The sequence below is a fragment of the Pistacia vera genome, unplaced genomic scaffold, assembly GCF_008641045.1.
Source record: "Pistacia vera cultivar Batoury unplaced genomic scaffold, PisVer_v2 Contig507, whole genome shotgun sequence".
Classification (NCBI taxonomy): domain Eukaryota; kingdom Viridiplantae; phylum Streptophyta; class Magnoliopsida; order Sapindales; family Anacardiaceae; genus Pistacia; species Pistacia vera.
In genome coordinates this window covers 591330-606796 of record NW_022196343.1, presented here as the reverse complement: position 1 = coordinate 606796, position 15467 = coordinate 591330, and the positions used below count along the sequence as shown (strand labels likewise).

General features: G+C 33.4%; 3 protein-coding genes across 3 annotated transcripts; all 3 read left to right on the top strand.

The window, feature by feature from the left end:
• The first annotated feature begins 244 nt into the window (after positions 1 to 244).
• On the top strand, positions 245 to 2502 carry LOC116105874 (rust resistance kinase Lr10-like). The gene is made up of 4 exons (XM_031392268.1): positions 245 to 1367; positions 1449 to 1480; positions 1568 to 2254; positions 2340 to 2502. Exons 1-4 carry the CDS (start codon positions 538 to 540, stop codon positions 2357 to 2359), a joined length of 1569 nt encoding a protein of 522 aa, XP_031248128.1. The 5' UTR covers positions 245 to 537; the 3' UTR covers positions 2360 to 2502.
• LOC116105912 (LEAF RUST 10 DISEASE-RESISTANCE LOCUS RECEPTOR-LIKE PROTEIN KINASE-like 2.1) lies at positions 2362 to 2760 on the top strand. Its single transcript, XM_031392285.1, has one exon. The coding sequence runs from the start codon at positions 2362 to 2364 to the stop codon at positions 2758 to 2760; it is 399 nt and encodes a 132-aa protein (XP_031248145.1).
• A 4603-nt stretch (positions 2761 to 7363) lies between these two features.
• Positions 7364 to 13682, top strand: LOC116105950 (chaperone protein dnaJ 15). The gene is made up of 11 exons (XM_031392307.1): positions 7364 to 7601; positions 8323 to 8446; positions 9975 to 10057; positions 10136 to 10247; positions 10324 to 10428; positions 10554 to 10604; positions 12333 to 12422; positions 12535 to 12643; positions 12740 to 12888; positions 12975 to 13028; positions 13283 to 13682. Exons 1-11 carry the CDS (start codon positions 7474 to 7476, stop codon positions 13520 to 13522), a joined length of 1245 nt encoding a protein of 414 aa, XP_031248167.1. The 5' UTR covers positions 7364 to 7473; the 3' UTR covers positions 13523 to 13682.
• The last annotated feature ends 1785 nt before the right edge of the window (positions 13683 to 15467 follow it).

The following is a 15467-nucleotide window of genomic DNA, read 5'->3' as shown; positions in this document are numbered from 1 at the left end:
CAAAATAATAATTCCATGGAAGAAATATATAGTGAAATCGAAATTTTGTTCACTTTTCTCTGTCATGTCATGTTTATTTTAGGTTTTGTTCTTGGAAATGTCCTCTTACCTATCTTGAGGTTTGGGTATATCTCATTGGTGATTAGTAAATTGAAATTATGCGTGATGTATGTATTAATTTGTAAATGTGATACCACTTTCTAGATTTTCTCTTATCTATCTACTAACAGATCCGTCCGAAAATATTTTCATGCTTCATGTTTCAGCATGAGGCTTCCCCATTCGTTTACAGAAAGCAATATTATTAGTACTAGCCAAACTGAACCAAATTTTCTGAACCTCCAAATGAAATCAACAAAGGTGTCTCTAGAGTCTAGACCACGTCAACGCCTGGTTTTTTAGATGAGTGGTTCAAAGCACTTTACACAAATGACAAAACAGTTTGATGGCTGCTTTATATTGACTATTTCTAAATAGTAATAACTCTGAATGATGATTGATGAATGTTGTCCATACAAACCTGAAATGTAGTCTGCAATGGTGAGAAGCTCTATGCTTCTACTCTTCATCATCGTCGTCTGTACTTTTCTCCCCATCTTTATCCTTTCGACAAGCGACACCTCGTACGACGATTGCTTCCCTTTCAAGTGCGGTAACATCAATTTCTCCTTCCCCTTCTACTCCCGTCTCAACTCCATTTGTGGTCTTCCTGGCTTCGAGATCAGCTGTGAAAACTCTTCTTCGGATCCCAAGCTTTTACTCTCCGGCCGACTCTACCATGTCAAAAACTTGGAAATGACACTATCCAATCCCATTTCTGATTCCAGCCTTATGAACACTTTGATCACAGTCGTTGACCCCCAACTCATCAAAGATCTCACTGCTGGCTCATGTGAATCTTTCTACAATCTCTCTATAGCTAATACTTCAACAGGTTCTCTTAATCTTCCTCCAGGGAGTGCTAACTTGACGCTTTTTAAGTGTCCGAAGAAGCTATCTCTTTCTAAAGAGTTCACTGATAAGGTTGTCAATAACGTTAGTTGTAACGATGGTGATCAGCTTTATGTATGGAGAAATAGAACCCAATTCGATCCACCTTTATTCAATTCTGTAGTGTTGGCGCCAAGTGGGTGTCTTGCGGTATTCCTGCCTGTTTCCGGCTTCGGCTATCTCCTTCTGAACGCCAGCGATGCTGATCAGAGGACCAAGCTGATTCAGGTGTTGGATGCTGGGTTTTTATTGGGATGGAAATGGAGTAATATAGAGGCTCAGGAAGCCTGTGAGGAATGTCATAAACGTCGCGGACGGTGTGGCTATGACGGAAGCTTGAAGAAAGTCGTCTGCTTTTGCAAGGGCGGCTGTGAAAAGTAAGTTTCTTCTTCGAACCCTGCAGCCTGTTTCATTTGGTGGTTTTTGCATAATTGTTCTTTCATCTTTTGACCTTGCAGGGGCAAACGGAAAAAGCAACTGTTCATCACAGGTAATTAAGAGCTGATTAATGATTAAACAAATTTGATTGAATCTTACTTTCAAACTTCACTTTTGATTAATTTAAGCTTCTCTGAAGGTGGGGCAATAATTGGAAGCTGTTCAATTCTGCTCATTGTAGTACTGTTGGCTTTTAGAAAAAGAATTCCATCATTGTTCAGGAAATTCAATTCTGGAAAGAACCAACCAAAACCTGGAGATGGACTAAATGTCAAGCAATTCATTAAAACCTATCAATCATCTTTGCTGGCAAATCACTCGTACAACGATGTAAAGAAGATGACTAATGGCTTCAAAGAGAAACTAGGAGCAGGAGGCTATGGTAATGTCTACAAGGGAAAGTTCCCAGATGGTCGTTTCGTTGCTGTCAAAATGATTGACAAATCTAATGACACTGGCCGCAACTTCATTAATGAAGTTGCCACCATCGGTAGAATCCACCATGTTAATATCATCAATTTACTAGGTTTCTGCTGTGACGGTTCCACGAGAGCTCTTATTTATGAGTACATGCCCAATGGATCGTTGGGAGACTTGTTATCTCAAGAAGAAGCTAATCTTTCAGTAGGGTTGGTAAAGCTCTTTGAAATTGCATTGGCAGTTGCTTATGCAATTGAGTATCTGCACAACGGTTGCGAATCTCGAATCCTGCATCTTGACATAAAGCCGCAAAATGTTCTACTAGACCAGGATTTCAATCCCAAGATTTCGGATTTCGGATTGGCAAAAGTTCATTCGCGAAACAGAAGTGTTGTCACGATGACAGGTGCGCAAGGAACCATTGGTTACATTGCTCCTGAAATTTTCCTAAGAAGTCTTGGAAATACATCTCATAAATCCGATGTTTACAGTTATGGAATGTTACTATTAGAGATGGTTGGTGGAAGAAAACATCTCGAGCCGACAACAAATACTTCCAGTTCTGAATCATACTTTCCTGACAGGATTTATAACAATCTCCTTGAGGATTATAATAACCTGAAGCATGATTCAGAAATTTCCCTGGTAGAAGAAGAAACTGGCATAGCAAAAAAGATGACTATGGTGGGATTGTGGTGCATTCAGATAAATCCTAGAGATCGTCCTTCAATGACAAAAGTATTGGAAATGTTTTCAGGAAATACGGAAACAATTCCAATGCCTCCAAAACCTTTCTTTTTATCTCCTTCTATAAAGAGTGATCAGATTGAAATGACCACTTCCACTGATGGTGATACCAGTGAGTTACCTCTCACATATTATAGTCATGAAGTTTACAATTCAGAAATTTGAAAATATTTTATTTGGTAGATTATTTGAAAAATGATATTCTAAAAAACTATTTTAAGTTGAGTTGAGTTGAATTACATCGAATAGGATAAGATTATGAGAATGTGTTTAGTATAATATCTGAAAATTATATCAGAATAGGATCCACCGTGGATTTGGTCGGAAACGGCTAGATCTCTGGTTGTTGTCAACGGTCAGATCTGACTATAGATCTAGCCATTTCCAAGCATATCCACAGTGGATCTGGTTGAAAATAACGAGATCTGATCGGTCGTGCATTGTTGCGGTTGGCAGTGGTTTCTAGCAGGCGGTGGTGTTCTTGGGTGGGTTAATTTTCATATTAGAAGGAGTGAAAGGTAATTGTTTTTAGTTGAATAGGGTTGGAAAAATGTTTTTAGTTGAATAGAATATGATAATAAAAAACAAGTCTCCCGTCTTTTCATTTTCAATAGAAAAAAATTTATTTGATTTGGATTAATTTTCAGAATAATGATCCCAATAAATAAAAAAACACATATTTTGTTTTTTAATCTAAATAGGATAACAAAAAAATGATTCAAAATAGTGAAACAAACATGAGCTTAAGTATGGTCTACTTTCATATAAATTATATTTGAATCCGATTGGTGGACATTTTATATATATATATATAACAAGATGTTCGAGTCAGATTATGCACACCTTAATTAACAAAGAGTGATCAAATTAAAATAACCACTTCCATTGATGGTGATACCAGAGTTACCTCTCACATATTATAGTCATGAAGTTCACAATTTAGAAATATGAAAAATACTAGGGTCTATTTAGTAGATTATTTGAAAAATGATATTATGAAAAACTATTTTAAGTTGAGTTGAGTTGAATTAAATCGAATATGATAGGATTATGAGAATGTGTTTCGTATAATATCTGAAAATTATATCAGAGTTGGATAAAATGCTGAAAAGTTGTTTGGTATATTTTTGGAAAACATTTTCTGAAAATATTTAGATTACTTTCTAATCCCTTACATTTGTTAATTTAGCTAAACAGACCTCATAATAAGAGTTTAAAAATTAACAAATGCTCCCACCCACTTAAGTGACCGCCGGCTGCACGACTAGTTAGATCTAGCAGGTTGTGCGCTAATCTGGCTTTTTCCAACTAGATCCACTGTGGATTTGGTCAGAAATGACCAGATCTACGGCTAGATCTCTAGTTGTCGTCAATGGCCAAATCTCTAGCCGTAGATTTAACCGTTTTCGAGCATATCCATAGTGGATATGGCCAAAAATGGCCAAATCAATGCACGATCGGTCAAGTCCGGCTGACCGTGTGTCGTACCGGTGCTGGTGATCGCCGTCGACGATAGCGATGACGGTCGACAATGGTTGCTGGCAGGCGTTGGTGGTCTTGGGTGGGTTAATTTTCAAATTAGAAGGAGTGAAAGGTAATTGTTTTTAGTTGAATAGCTTTGAAAAAATGCTTTAAGTTGAATAGAAAATGATGATAGAAAACAAGTTCCCCTTCTTTTCATTTTTGATAGAAAAAATCTCATTTAATTCAGATTAATTTTTAGAATAATAATCTCAATAAGTAAAAAAACACATATTCTGTTTTTAATTCAAATAAAATAACAGAAAAATGATTCAAAAGAGAGAAAAAAACATGGGTTTAAGTATTGTCCACTTTCATATTAATTATATTGGAATCCGATTGGGTATCCGGATTACTTTGTGCGCACCTCAACTAATCTCCAGAGTATATTGAACACGAGTCTTGCCATCTGACTATAAGGCTAATGGTTTATATATTATATTTGAACAAATCGTAATTCTAGTATTACATGTTGTCATGTTTGTTGGTGAAGAATGAAGGCATGTAATATTACCAACAAAAACAAAACAAAGGCTACCTCTGTGAATCTAATTATACTAATTTAAAGTAGGCCGAACGACATGCACCACCCATAGTTTGTCATAAAGATAATTTGGTACTCGAAAGGTTTGAAAATGACAATTACTCACTTACTGTCCAAATATGTTGGTAAAATCCGCTTAACTAAGGACAATGTAATAATTTTATATCCAACAAAAAAATAAACTTTAATATTCATCATTAATTTTAAATTAATCCATAAACCTCTAATTTATTTTTTTTATCCTATTTCTTTATTTCCTTTTTCTCCTCTCCCCTCACTTTCTTTCCTTTCTTCTCCGTCTTTTCCTCCTCCCCTTCTCTTTTTTCCTTTTCTTCTCCCTCTTTTCCCAAATTCATCCAGATTCGCCAGAAAAAATCACCTCCCATAAATACAAAAACAAGTGAAAGTGTGGTTATGTTAAGCAGATGAACTGGTTTCTTGATTCTACTTAGCACATCTTGTAGCGCGTATGATGCTGCTGGCAAACCACTCGGATAAGTTGTTCCCAATATTGGTTGCTTCTCCATTGAGCAGTTTTTTACTCCTGGTTCTTTCCAGTTCTTGCCACTGATCATCAAGCAGACATCATGAAGTCAATAAAACATCTTAATTGCTTCAAAAATTAGAAAAAGAAACACAGTAAGGTGTCTAACCTGTAATGATTAGGAGAAATTCCTTGAAAAATGACTCTAGTTTTAGTGGTATCTACATCTGAATCAACCCATTTGCCCCAAGTAGTCAATGCTTCCCGAAAAGCAACCATATGATCCATGTCCTTGAGAATCTTGTTACCAGTTTGAATATAATCCCATCTGGGTTCAATAGGCGCAAATACCACTAACTCGTTAAAATTTTAGGTCATATATTTTTACTAATTAGCTTGAGTTAATAGAGCTCTTACGGTTGTTTAGCTACATTGCGAATCCACCAATGCCAGGAGTTAAAAACCAAAATATCAACATTCTTCCAGACATTGCCATTTTTTATAGATTCAAGTTTCAGAACTCGACCAATTTTCTCCACTTCTGTATCCACCAAGTATTCTGAAGGAAACAGCATCACTGAAACACCATAGTCCTGCAAAATTAGGGGTTTAAAATTAATGGAAAAGAGGGTGAAGAAAAGGACAAAAGAGAAGGGGAGGAGGGAAAAGACGGAGAAGAAAGGAAAGAAAGAGAAGGGAAAGACGAAGAAGAAGGATAAGAGAGAGAAGAGAAAAAGGAAATAAATAAATAGGATAAAATAAATAAATTAGGGGTTTATGGATTAATTTAAAATTAATGATGAATATTAAAGTTTATTTTTTGGTTAGATATAAAATTACTATATTGTAGTTAATTTATGGGATTTTACTAACAATTTGGACAGAAAGTGGGTAATGGTCATTTTCAAATATTTCGGGTACCAAATTGTGTTTGTGACAAACTATGGGTGGGTCTAAGTGTTAGGCCTTTAAAGTATTGAAATCTTTTTCAAGCTAAACATTTTGATTATTAAATTTAACATATTTCATCCTTTATCTAATGACTCAAGCATATGTAATTTTATCTTGTAAAATAAAATATTTTTTTTTAAAAAAAATTGATTAACTTCTAATTCTTTTTCCTTATTTAATTATATTCATAATCCCAATATTACATTTCATAAGTTTTATGTTGTAAACTTCATCGACTTGTTTTGAAATTCGGCGACTCTCTTAGGGTTCACTTATCTCAGACGACCTTTTCATTTTTCTTTTGTTTTCATATTACAAATGATTTTTCCCCAATAACCAGATACTTTTATTTGGATTTCCCTTGATTATTGACAGTTCCATTAGGTTTTTAGTCTAATTATAAGTACACCAACATGGTCTTAAAAATAGGCAATAACCTAAATTTTATGATGATTTTCGAATCTCACATTAGATTTTTGCCGCTGAGCCAAAATTTCAAGAAAATAATATAATTTTAGAATTTTTTTTTTCTCCTGAATATATAAGTTTTACTTTAAAGAGGTGATACCTCTTTTTCAAATGATTGAATTAGCTGCAATAAGACCAAATCTTATTCAAATTTAATAAAATTAGGATAATTTCTTTGCCGATAATATTTTTAAAAAGAAAGTAATGCTACATATGTTTGTATATTGTATATATTTTTTTATAATCAAATTAATTTTTTTTTATTGAAAACTTTTATATTTAGAGGATTTTTAATGATTTTTGAAAATATTAAATAATAATAAAAATGGTTAAAAAATTATTAAAAATGTGAAAATATTGACATCATGAAACATGCAACATGTTTGGATTTAACTGACGTGTATACTTCACTTTAAACACCAGTTTACGAGCATTTTTTTTAATTTAATTTTAGATTTAATAATAAAAAAGAAGCCTAAAGTATGATTGGTAAGTAAAATTCAAAAACCCAATTAATAAAAATAAAATAAAATAAAATCACGTAGACGAAGCGCAGAGCCCAGACGACACGAGACGGGACGACGAAGAAAATTTGCGTAAGTCTCAAAACCCTAGCTGTCATTTCAATTTCATTTTAATTCTTGGCTTAATCTGTGTTTTAAGCTCTTTTTAGAGATGGGTTTCTTTAGATCTCAGCTTTTATGATGTCAAATTGTGTTTTTATCGTTTCAATTCATAAAGTTTTTGTCTTTCCCAAGGTTGGGAAAAAAAAAAGATTTGTGGAGCGATCCAATAACGTTTTGAATTGTGTGTATTTTGACCCTTTGATTAGTTTAAATAGAGGGTTCAAGATAAAGTGAAGATCTTTGAAGATAAATTAGCGAGGTTTTGTTAGAGGAGGACAGAGCTCATGAGTTCGAAGAAGGTGGAGGGGTCATCTGCCCCCACAGTTCGAAGGGACCCATATGAGGTATTGTGTGTTTCAAGGGATTCTTCTGATCAGGAAATTAAAACGGCTTATAGAAAGCTTGCTCTCAAGTAAGTTTATTCTTTCTTTTTCTTTTTCTTTTTTTGTTTCATTTTTGTTGATAATTTTGCTTCTTGTATGTTGAACAGGTCTTTTTGAGAAATGGATGGTGTTAAATTTGTTTTGTTGGCTTTATGATTGACGAATTTGATAAATTTAGTTGAGTTTCTAGCTTAATTCTTGCGCAATAGGTTGTTAGGGTGGAGAAGAGAATGTGTTGTGAATTATGAAATGGGCTGAAGATTTGCAATGGGCAAGGTTTAATGATTTGATAGACTGTTTGATTTACTTAAAAAGTAACACACCTGAATTTGGATTTTGTTGGTGTGATGAGAATTAGATTTTGTTGGTTTAACGGCTTAATATGACATGGTCTACACTGTGTAAGGTTGGTTTAGTTATTCTTAAACTAAACCATCAGTTTTGTTGATTGATCCACATATTTCTTGATCGATGATTCAAGATTATGAGTTTGAAGCTGAAAATATTACATAATTTCAAATGGGACTATTTAATTTTCATATGGTAAGTAGATGTTTCATTGTTTGTCGCTTCATTTCTGGATAAAAGGCTTTCTTTGAAAAAGAAAACCAAAAGCATTTTGTGAATTTGTGAGTCATTGACTTAATATATTTGATCATTTGTACTATTTTATCTTTCTGTTGTGTTACAAGATTTTATCCATCCTTGACGAAGTTTGCTTTATCAGTTTGTCTTCTTAATCTTGTACAGGTATCATCCGGACAAGAATGTTAACAATCCTGAAGCCTCTGAACTATTTAAGGAGGTTGCATATTCGTATAGTATTTTATCTGATCCAGAGAAGAGAAGACAATACGACAATGCAGGATTTGAGGTGCTTTTCTCTTTCTCTTTCTTTGACATGATGTTTACTTTGGTGAAGTTTAAGCTGTTCATGTAGCCATGTTTGTGGTTGTGCACTTTATATAAAAAACTGGACAAATCTATAGTTTGAGGTGCATTTTCTTTTTTGAATTGCAGAAATGCTGAAAACAAATTTATTCTATAATACGAGTTTTTAATTAAAAGATAACAAATTAGAAGTAATTTATCAGTACATGGAGTTTGAGACTTGTCACTCTAACATGCAACAATAATTTTTTTCAGATTGATGATAAACAAAACAAATATCGGGGCTTAGGTTATAATATAAGGTCGATGACCATGAAATATGTGTTCAAACAGAATAACAGTGTAGCCCTATGGTCCTACCCTTGATTTTGGCTTTAAAAAAGGGGTCTGCAGGTTTCATGAGTTTATGTAAGGTTGATAGGGTTGGTCTTTGGAAAGCGACGAAGACAGTTGGAAACTCTGTTTCTGATTTTATCACTTTTGATGTCAAGTATGGCATTAAGGGATGCTTTTGGCATGACATATATTGCATTTAAGCAGCTTTGAAGTCCACTTTACTGGCATTCTTTGTTATTGCTCAAAACAGAATAGTGCAACATTAGATTATTCGGTAAGATTAGATGACATCATGCTATGGGTTCTGAGTTTCTTGAGAGTGCTGCTGTGCTGGGAGCTGTACTTCATAGTCTATTTTTGGACATATTGTATTTGTATGAAGTTTATTATGTGGAGAGAATAGAATTTGTTGAAAATGGTCCACTTTAGAGTTTAGTCCATGTGCTCTTATAATGTAGTCTTGATCATTGATTCCTCTGTAAGGGATCTTGTTTCCTTGGAAGTATATACGGAAAGTTGAAAATCTCCACTACTAGCTTTTTTTCATTTGGAAGGCAGCTTTAAGAAAAATAATGGCTGTAATAATCCCATTAAATGAAATTATTATTAATTACTGCTGTATTTGTAAGGATAGTGGTGAGACAATGGAACATCTCTTCAGCATGGGATTTATGGAAGCCGATTTTTTCCTTGTCTGGAGTTTATTTTTTAGTTCCAGGTACGGTTCTGATTATGATTGCATGGATAGATGTAGTAAGGATGAAATCATGGAGTTGGCTCCTATTGCCATTATGCCTTGTGATGTATTTGGAGAGAAAGGAATGGTGGTACTTTTGAAGGGTTGCAGCTCGATAATCATTGACCAGAAAGTTCTTTTTCAAACCCTGTTTCTGAATCATTAATATACATCTCTTTCTTTCCTATCATTTATTTTAAGGAATTTAATTTTTGAGATCTCTCAACTGTTCAATGAATACTTAATCTTTCCGTTTGCAACAGTTCATTTCACAACTTTAGTTTGTTCATCTTCTTTCTGCATGTTCAAGCTTCCAATGATTCAGTTTTAATGATCTGATAATTTTAAAATCTCAATCTTTTTTCCAATTTGTCATGCAAATTCTTATTATTAATTTCACTTATGCTTAATACACGGGTTTGACGATAAATCTACACAGGCTATTGACTCTGAAGGCATGGATATGGAAATAGACTTGTCGAATCTGGGAACCGTCAATACAATGTTTGCAGCACTATTCAGGTAATGCTATCATTGAAGTATTTGGAGCTTTTAGTACCATAAAGCTATTTTTAAAACTCTTGTTCTATTTGTTTATAGCAAGCTTGGTGTACCTATCAAGACTACAATTTCCGCCAATGTTCTTGAAGAAGCTCTGAATGGAACTGTCACAGTTAGACCCCTTCCAATTGGAACATCAGTTAGTGGGAAGGTGCTTCCATCCCTTCTATCTAGTATAGCCCTGCTCATTACGGCATATCCTTTTTCTTACTTTTCATTATTTACAGGTAGAAAAGCAATGTGCCCACTTTTTTGGTGTAACAATAAATGAACAACAAGCCGAGTCAGGAATTGTTGTGAGAGTGACTTCATCTTCACAAAGCAAATTTAAGGTATATTTGCATGCAGAATCTTGTTCAAAAGGTGTCCTGTGTATTTTGCAATTTCTCTGAGGTGGTTTTGCCTTCTTACTCTCTTCTGCATCTAATTTCTAAGTTTTGTTGACTAAATTTTTCAGTTACTTTATTTTGAGCAAGATACGAACGGTGGCTACGGTTTGGCCTTACAGGTAAAATGCATTCTTCTCTGATGATTTTCCTCATAGTTTTCTGTAATTTTCTTGAACATGAAGTGAATTTCTGTTTGTTATTTGTTGAAGAGATTTTTTTTTTTTTTTGATAGAAAACAAATTATATGTATTGATGATAAAAATAGTTACAAAAGTAGACCAGATGTCCACAAGAGACTCTCAAAAGGACATAAGCTGTACAATATAATTGTTCAACAGATTATAGTTTATGCTTTTCATTTATGTCCTGACTTTTGCTGCTGTGTGTTTCTATCAGTGTATCAATGTGAACATAACATTGTAATTTAATATAGAGATCAATAGTATAAAAGATTCCAACTACTTCCTTGATGCAACATTGTTCTTATATTTTTCTGGGAAGTAGGAATATGATAATGACAAGCAAATGTTCTAGCAATTTCCATGGAGATACGCAGCCTTTGCCTAATTTCAATGTTGCTGTTTTTAACTTTATTTTCAGCTGAAACCCTTTTTTCTTCTTTATGTATAACTGTTTCTCAGCCTTCAACACATGATCTAGCCAGGAAGTTTCCAGATTCTAGCAGTTAATTATTTGCTTTGTAAACCATACAATAGTGCATCTACTATGTGGTATAAGTCTTGATCATCTTTGTGGAGCTTCTATAGGAGTTTTCTTTCTTTCTTTTTTTTTTTTTTTTTCAGATTTGACTGGAAATATGAATTGGAGGTTGCGTAAGGCAATATTGTTAACAGTGTGCTTTCTTTATATTAAGTAATCTCTTTGTTGCCCCTAAAGTTTAAAAAAATTAGTAAACCATCACCTTTTTTGTTTCACATATTAATGTGCGAGGAATGTGGTTTAATTGTAAAGATGACGGAGATTGGAAAATGATTAAAATTACATTTATATAGCATTGATTGCATAGGCTATCATATATGTAGTCTTCATTTGTGAGTGAGAATGGTTATCACTGTAAGTTGGGAAAAGAACCTGCAAAGTCAGAGGTCTTTTATTCTATAAATATCCTGACTCATTCTTAAAGATATCAAATTTTCATTTGCAACTGTCTTGCCATGTTCCTTTTAAGTGAATTGGAGCTTGGTCACAGTTGCACCATATTTTATAAAATATCATATTGAATATCTATTCCTCTTCTGTTGATCTTTGTGCTCTGTATTTTTCAAGATTTACCTAAATAAGCTAGCATTCAATTGTTTTACATAGGTAAATGTGAGCCATGCTCTGGGATAGTTTTGCTTTGAGCATACCCAAACGTGTAGCTTGAACATTAAAAATACTCCCTAATTCTTTAACTCTTGAGGCCTGTACTTTGCTTTCTGAATGCTAACTTTTACTTGCTTCTGTATTATGCTTTACAATGTTGAATACCTTTGGTTTTAATCATGATTGTGTGAAATGTGAGACATATAGAGTTGACCTTGTTAGTTTGAAATGAGAATCTTCAAGATGGACATGGGCATAAGAAACCATCTTTCTGTAGTAAATATAATTATATTCTAATTGCATTCTGATTTGTCTTATTTTAGGGAATTAGTGATTGTAAAGTGAAGCTTTTGAAGATATTGTGACAATCCAATTTTCCACTTTGTTTTTTGTAACTGCTTAAAGAAGTTTTTATGATTTGAACTTTTACTTTGAGCCACTGAAGTTCCTTTATTAGTGCCTCTGAAATTGACGTATGTTCAACGAATGCACTAAACACTGTAGATATCTTATGCATACAGGAGGATAGCGAGAAGACAGGCAAGGTGACATCAGCAGGGATGTACTTTTTACATTTTCAAGTATACAGAATGGATTCAACTGTAAATGCGGTATGCAAGTTTTGTTACCTCATTATTCCTCTGTTCCTTTTTCTCTTGGTGCATGTTTTGCATTCTATAATGTTCTAAGAAGTGATGATCAAATAACATGGTTGTGCTGCAGTTAGCGATGGCGAAGGACCCTGAGGCTGCTTTCTTTAAACGATTGGAAGGTCTTCAACCTTGTGAGGTTTCAGAACTAAAAGCTGGCACTCACATATTTGCCGTTTATGGTCTGCAACTGTTAATTTTGTACCTTCATCTTGGTTAGTTGTCTTATGTAAACTATTTGCAATTATTTTTATTGATGTCTGCTGAACTATTTTCAGGAGATAATTTTTTTAAGACTGCTGCCTATACAATTGAGGCAGTTTGTGCAAAAACATACGAGGATACTTCACACAAGCTTAAGGATATAGAGGCTCAGATTTTGAGAAAGAGAACTGAGTTACGTGAATTTGAGACAGAATACAGAAAGGTATTTTTACCATTTTCTGGCACGGTTTGTTATTTTTTGATAGTCAGTTGTTCACACTCTTATAATGCTCTTGCTATGTTTTGTAGGCATTGGCACGCTTTCAAGAAGTGACTAATCGATATACCCAGGAGAAGCAATCTGTATGTTTTGAAACCTTAAATGTCTCTCATTGAGAATCATTTATCTGCATTTATGAAAGCTTTTCAGCTGAATTGCAAATATGCTTAATTAATTGTAAACGTTTATCACCATGAGCATGAACAAGCATATATACCTTGAGACATAAATAAACTGCCTGCACACGAAGAAGATAATGAACTCAACTTGTTTAATGGAATTGTGTTATCATGTTAAATGTTTAGTTGACCTGACCATTTTTGCTTCTGCAACACAGGTTGATGAGCTACTGAAGCAAAGAGACACTATCCACTCCTCATTCACGGTAACCAGGACAGTCATTACTAGTAATCCAAGTTCTAACAATTTAAGTAATGGAAGTAGTAGCAGAGTTCCTGGAGAAGATATGAAAGCCGAGAGCCCAGCAGAAGACGGAAGCTCAGATGGAAAGGATAAATCAGCCAAAAAGAAATGGTTCAACTTGAACCTTAAAGGATCTGATAAAAAGCTAGGTTGATTGAAAACATAATTTTTTCTAAATTTTTTTTTGGATATTTTTGTATTAAAATTGAGATGTTTGAATATCCACTTCTTGCTTGCAGCAGATATTAGGGCCATATTAGGGTCACCAAGCTTGCTGGCCGCAAAAATAGCTTGTCTTTGTATTATTTGTTTTATTTTTTCCCCCTCTTTGGTCAACTGGGTTTCTTATTTTTGTTATGGCATTTTACATTAGGTTAAAGACAATCCCCTGTTTGAAGTTAAATATATGTACATCTTCGTATTCTTATTTTCATCAAGTGTGTTCCACCCTTTTTGTCTTCTTGCAGCAACATTTGTATTTGTATTCTTGTAATAAAAACTTCATTGCTCTCCCTCTCTTTTTCATGTTGTTTCCCCTCCAATTTCATGTTTTGGTGATCCATTGTTGATTTGATCTTGCAAAGAAGAGAATGTTAAAAAGGGTATTTTAAAAACAACAAAACGACGATTTCTTGTTTGAGTATTCGTCATTTAAGTGGGGAGTCGTGACGATGGAAAGAATGAAAATTTGTCAAATAGAAGAAAAGAATTCTTTTTATTTTTATTCTTGAATGTAATTTTTAAAATAAAAACACTAAAAAACTTTGTGATATAAAACATCTTGTCTTTTCTTAAAAAGGCTTGAATTTTATAAATGATCAATGACTAGATGTTCAACTACCTCAGTCATGTCTAAGTTTTAAACAATTGTATAATCCGCCATCACCAATTATTGCAATTTCTCCTATGAATTTACAGACAACTGGACCATATAATGAAAACTTAAAATTGATAAAGACAACTCAGTAAGAACAAAACAACTTACTATTTACACCACTATTATTATAAAATTAATTAATTAATTTGCACCAAATTCCTTGAACAATCTTGGACTAGATTAAGGTCTCTCCCCACATGCTTACTACTTTGGCTTTGATGAACTAAAATGGGGTTTTATTAATTGAATTAACTAACTCCAAGTAGACCTGAAAAACAGTCTTAGGTTATCTGTTTGATGACCAATTTAAGCCAAGCCAAGATTGATTAATTTTATAATGGTAAGAAGCCTGATATCTGTTTGGATTTTTGCAAGGGACAAATTCCTCCATAACTTATGGCATGGGGGTATCTAAGGCTCATGTAGTAGAATAATAATTAAGCCAAAGTTTAATCTAGGTCAAGTACCACATGCTTTCATAAATATATACAAATGTATGAAAACTTTATTATTATATTAACTTGTAGCAAGCTAGAACCAGATTCCCATCTTCTTTTTTTTTTTTTTTTTTTTGACCGGCGGTGTTCGGACAGCATCAAAAATTATATGAAATCTATTGTCACATTTTCCCTTCATATGCAACTGATTAATGCTTATTTAAATTAATTAACTTCAAAATTGAAAAGGGTGGTTTTTATATAATGAAAACGTTTTTGATGTTTTCAAAGTCATGAAAAATGTTGTAATTAAGATTGTATTACAGAAGAAAAGAAATAGTTAACCCATGCTTAAATTAATAATCTTTTGTGTGAGTCAGGGAAAAGATTTATAAAATATGAAGTGGGTTAATTTATTAAAAGATTTAATCAATAAAAAATAATAATAATTAATGTCAAATCATGTGCACATGTTGTTTGGGTTAAATGTTATCCGATGTGTTTTAATGTTTTTAAGTAGTCGTCTATAAGTCTAAGTATGTCTCACTTTATTAGCAAACAAACCACATTTAATTTGTCTTATTGATTGACCTAAGACCTTGATTAGGGTTTATTAATTTAATTTAATCATAATAAAAAAGATTGTGGAATTCATACCAATGCATACATTTTTATATATAATTTAGAGTAAACGGCTTTCCCCACCCAAATAATAGTTTAATGATATTTTTCACCCACAAACTTTTAAAATATTATTTTATTATCCAAATTTATATTCCGTTTCT

Coding starts and splice junctions, on each gene's coding strand:
- LOC116105874 (XM_031392268.1), top strand. CDS start 538: ATGGTGAGAAGCTCTATGCTTCTACTCTTCATCATCGTCGTCTGTACT. Junction 1,368..1,448: donor TGCAAGGGCGGCTGTGAAAA/GTAAGTTTCTTC, acceptor TTGACCTTGCAG/GGGCAAACGGAAAAAGCAAC. Junction 1,481..1,567: donor AAAGCAACTGTTCATCACAG/GTAATTAAGAGC, acceptor GCTTCTCTGAAG/GTGGGGCAATAATTGGAAGC.
- LOC116105912 (XM_031392285.1), top strand. CDS start 2,362: ATGGTTGGTGGAAGAAAACATCTCGAGCCGACAACAAATACTTCCAGT.
- LOC116105950 (XM_031392307.1), top strand. CDS start 7,474: ATGAGTTCGAAGAAGGTGGAGGGGTCATCTGCCCCCACAGTTCGAAGG. Junction 10,605..12,332: donor GCTACGGTTTGGCCTTACAG/GTAAAATGCATT, acceptor TTATGCATACAG/GAGGATAGCGAGAAGACAGG. Junction 13,029..13,282: donor ATACCCAGGAGAAGCAATCT/GTATGTTTTGAA, acceptor TCTGCAACACAG/GTTGATGAGCTACTGAAGCA.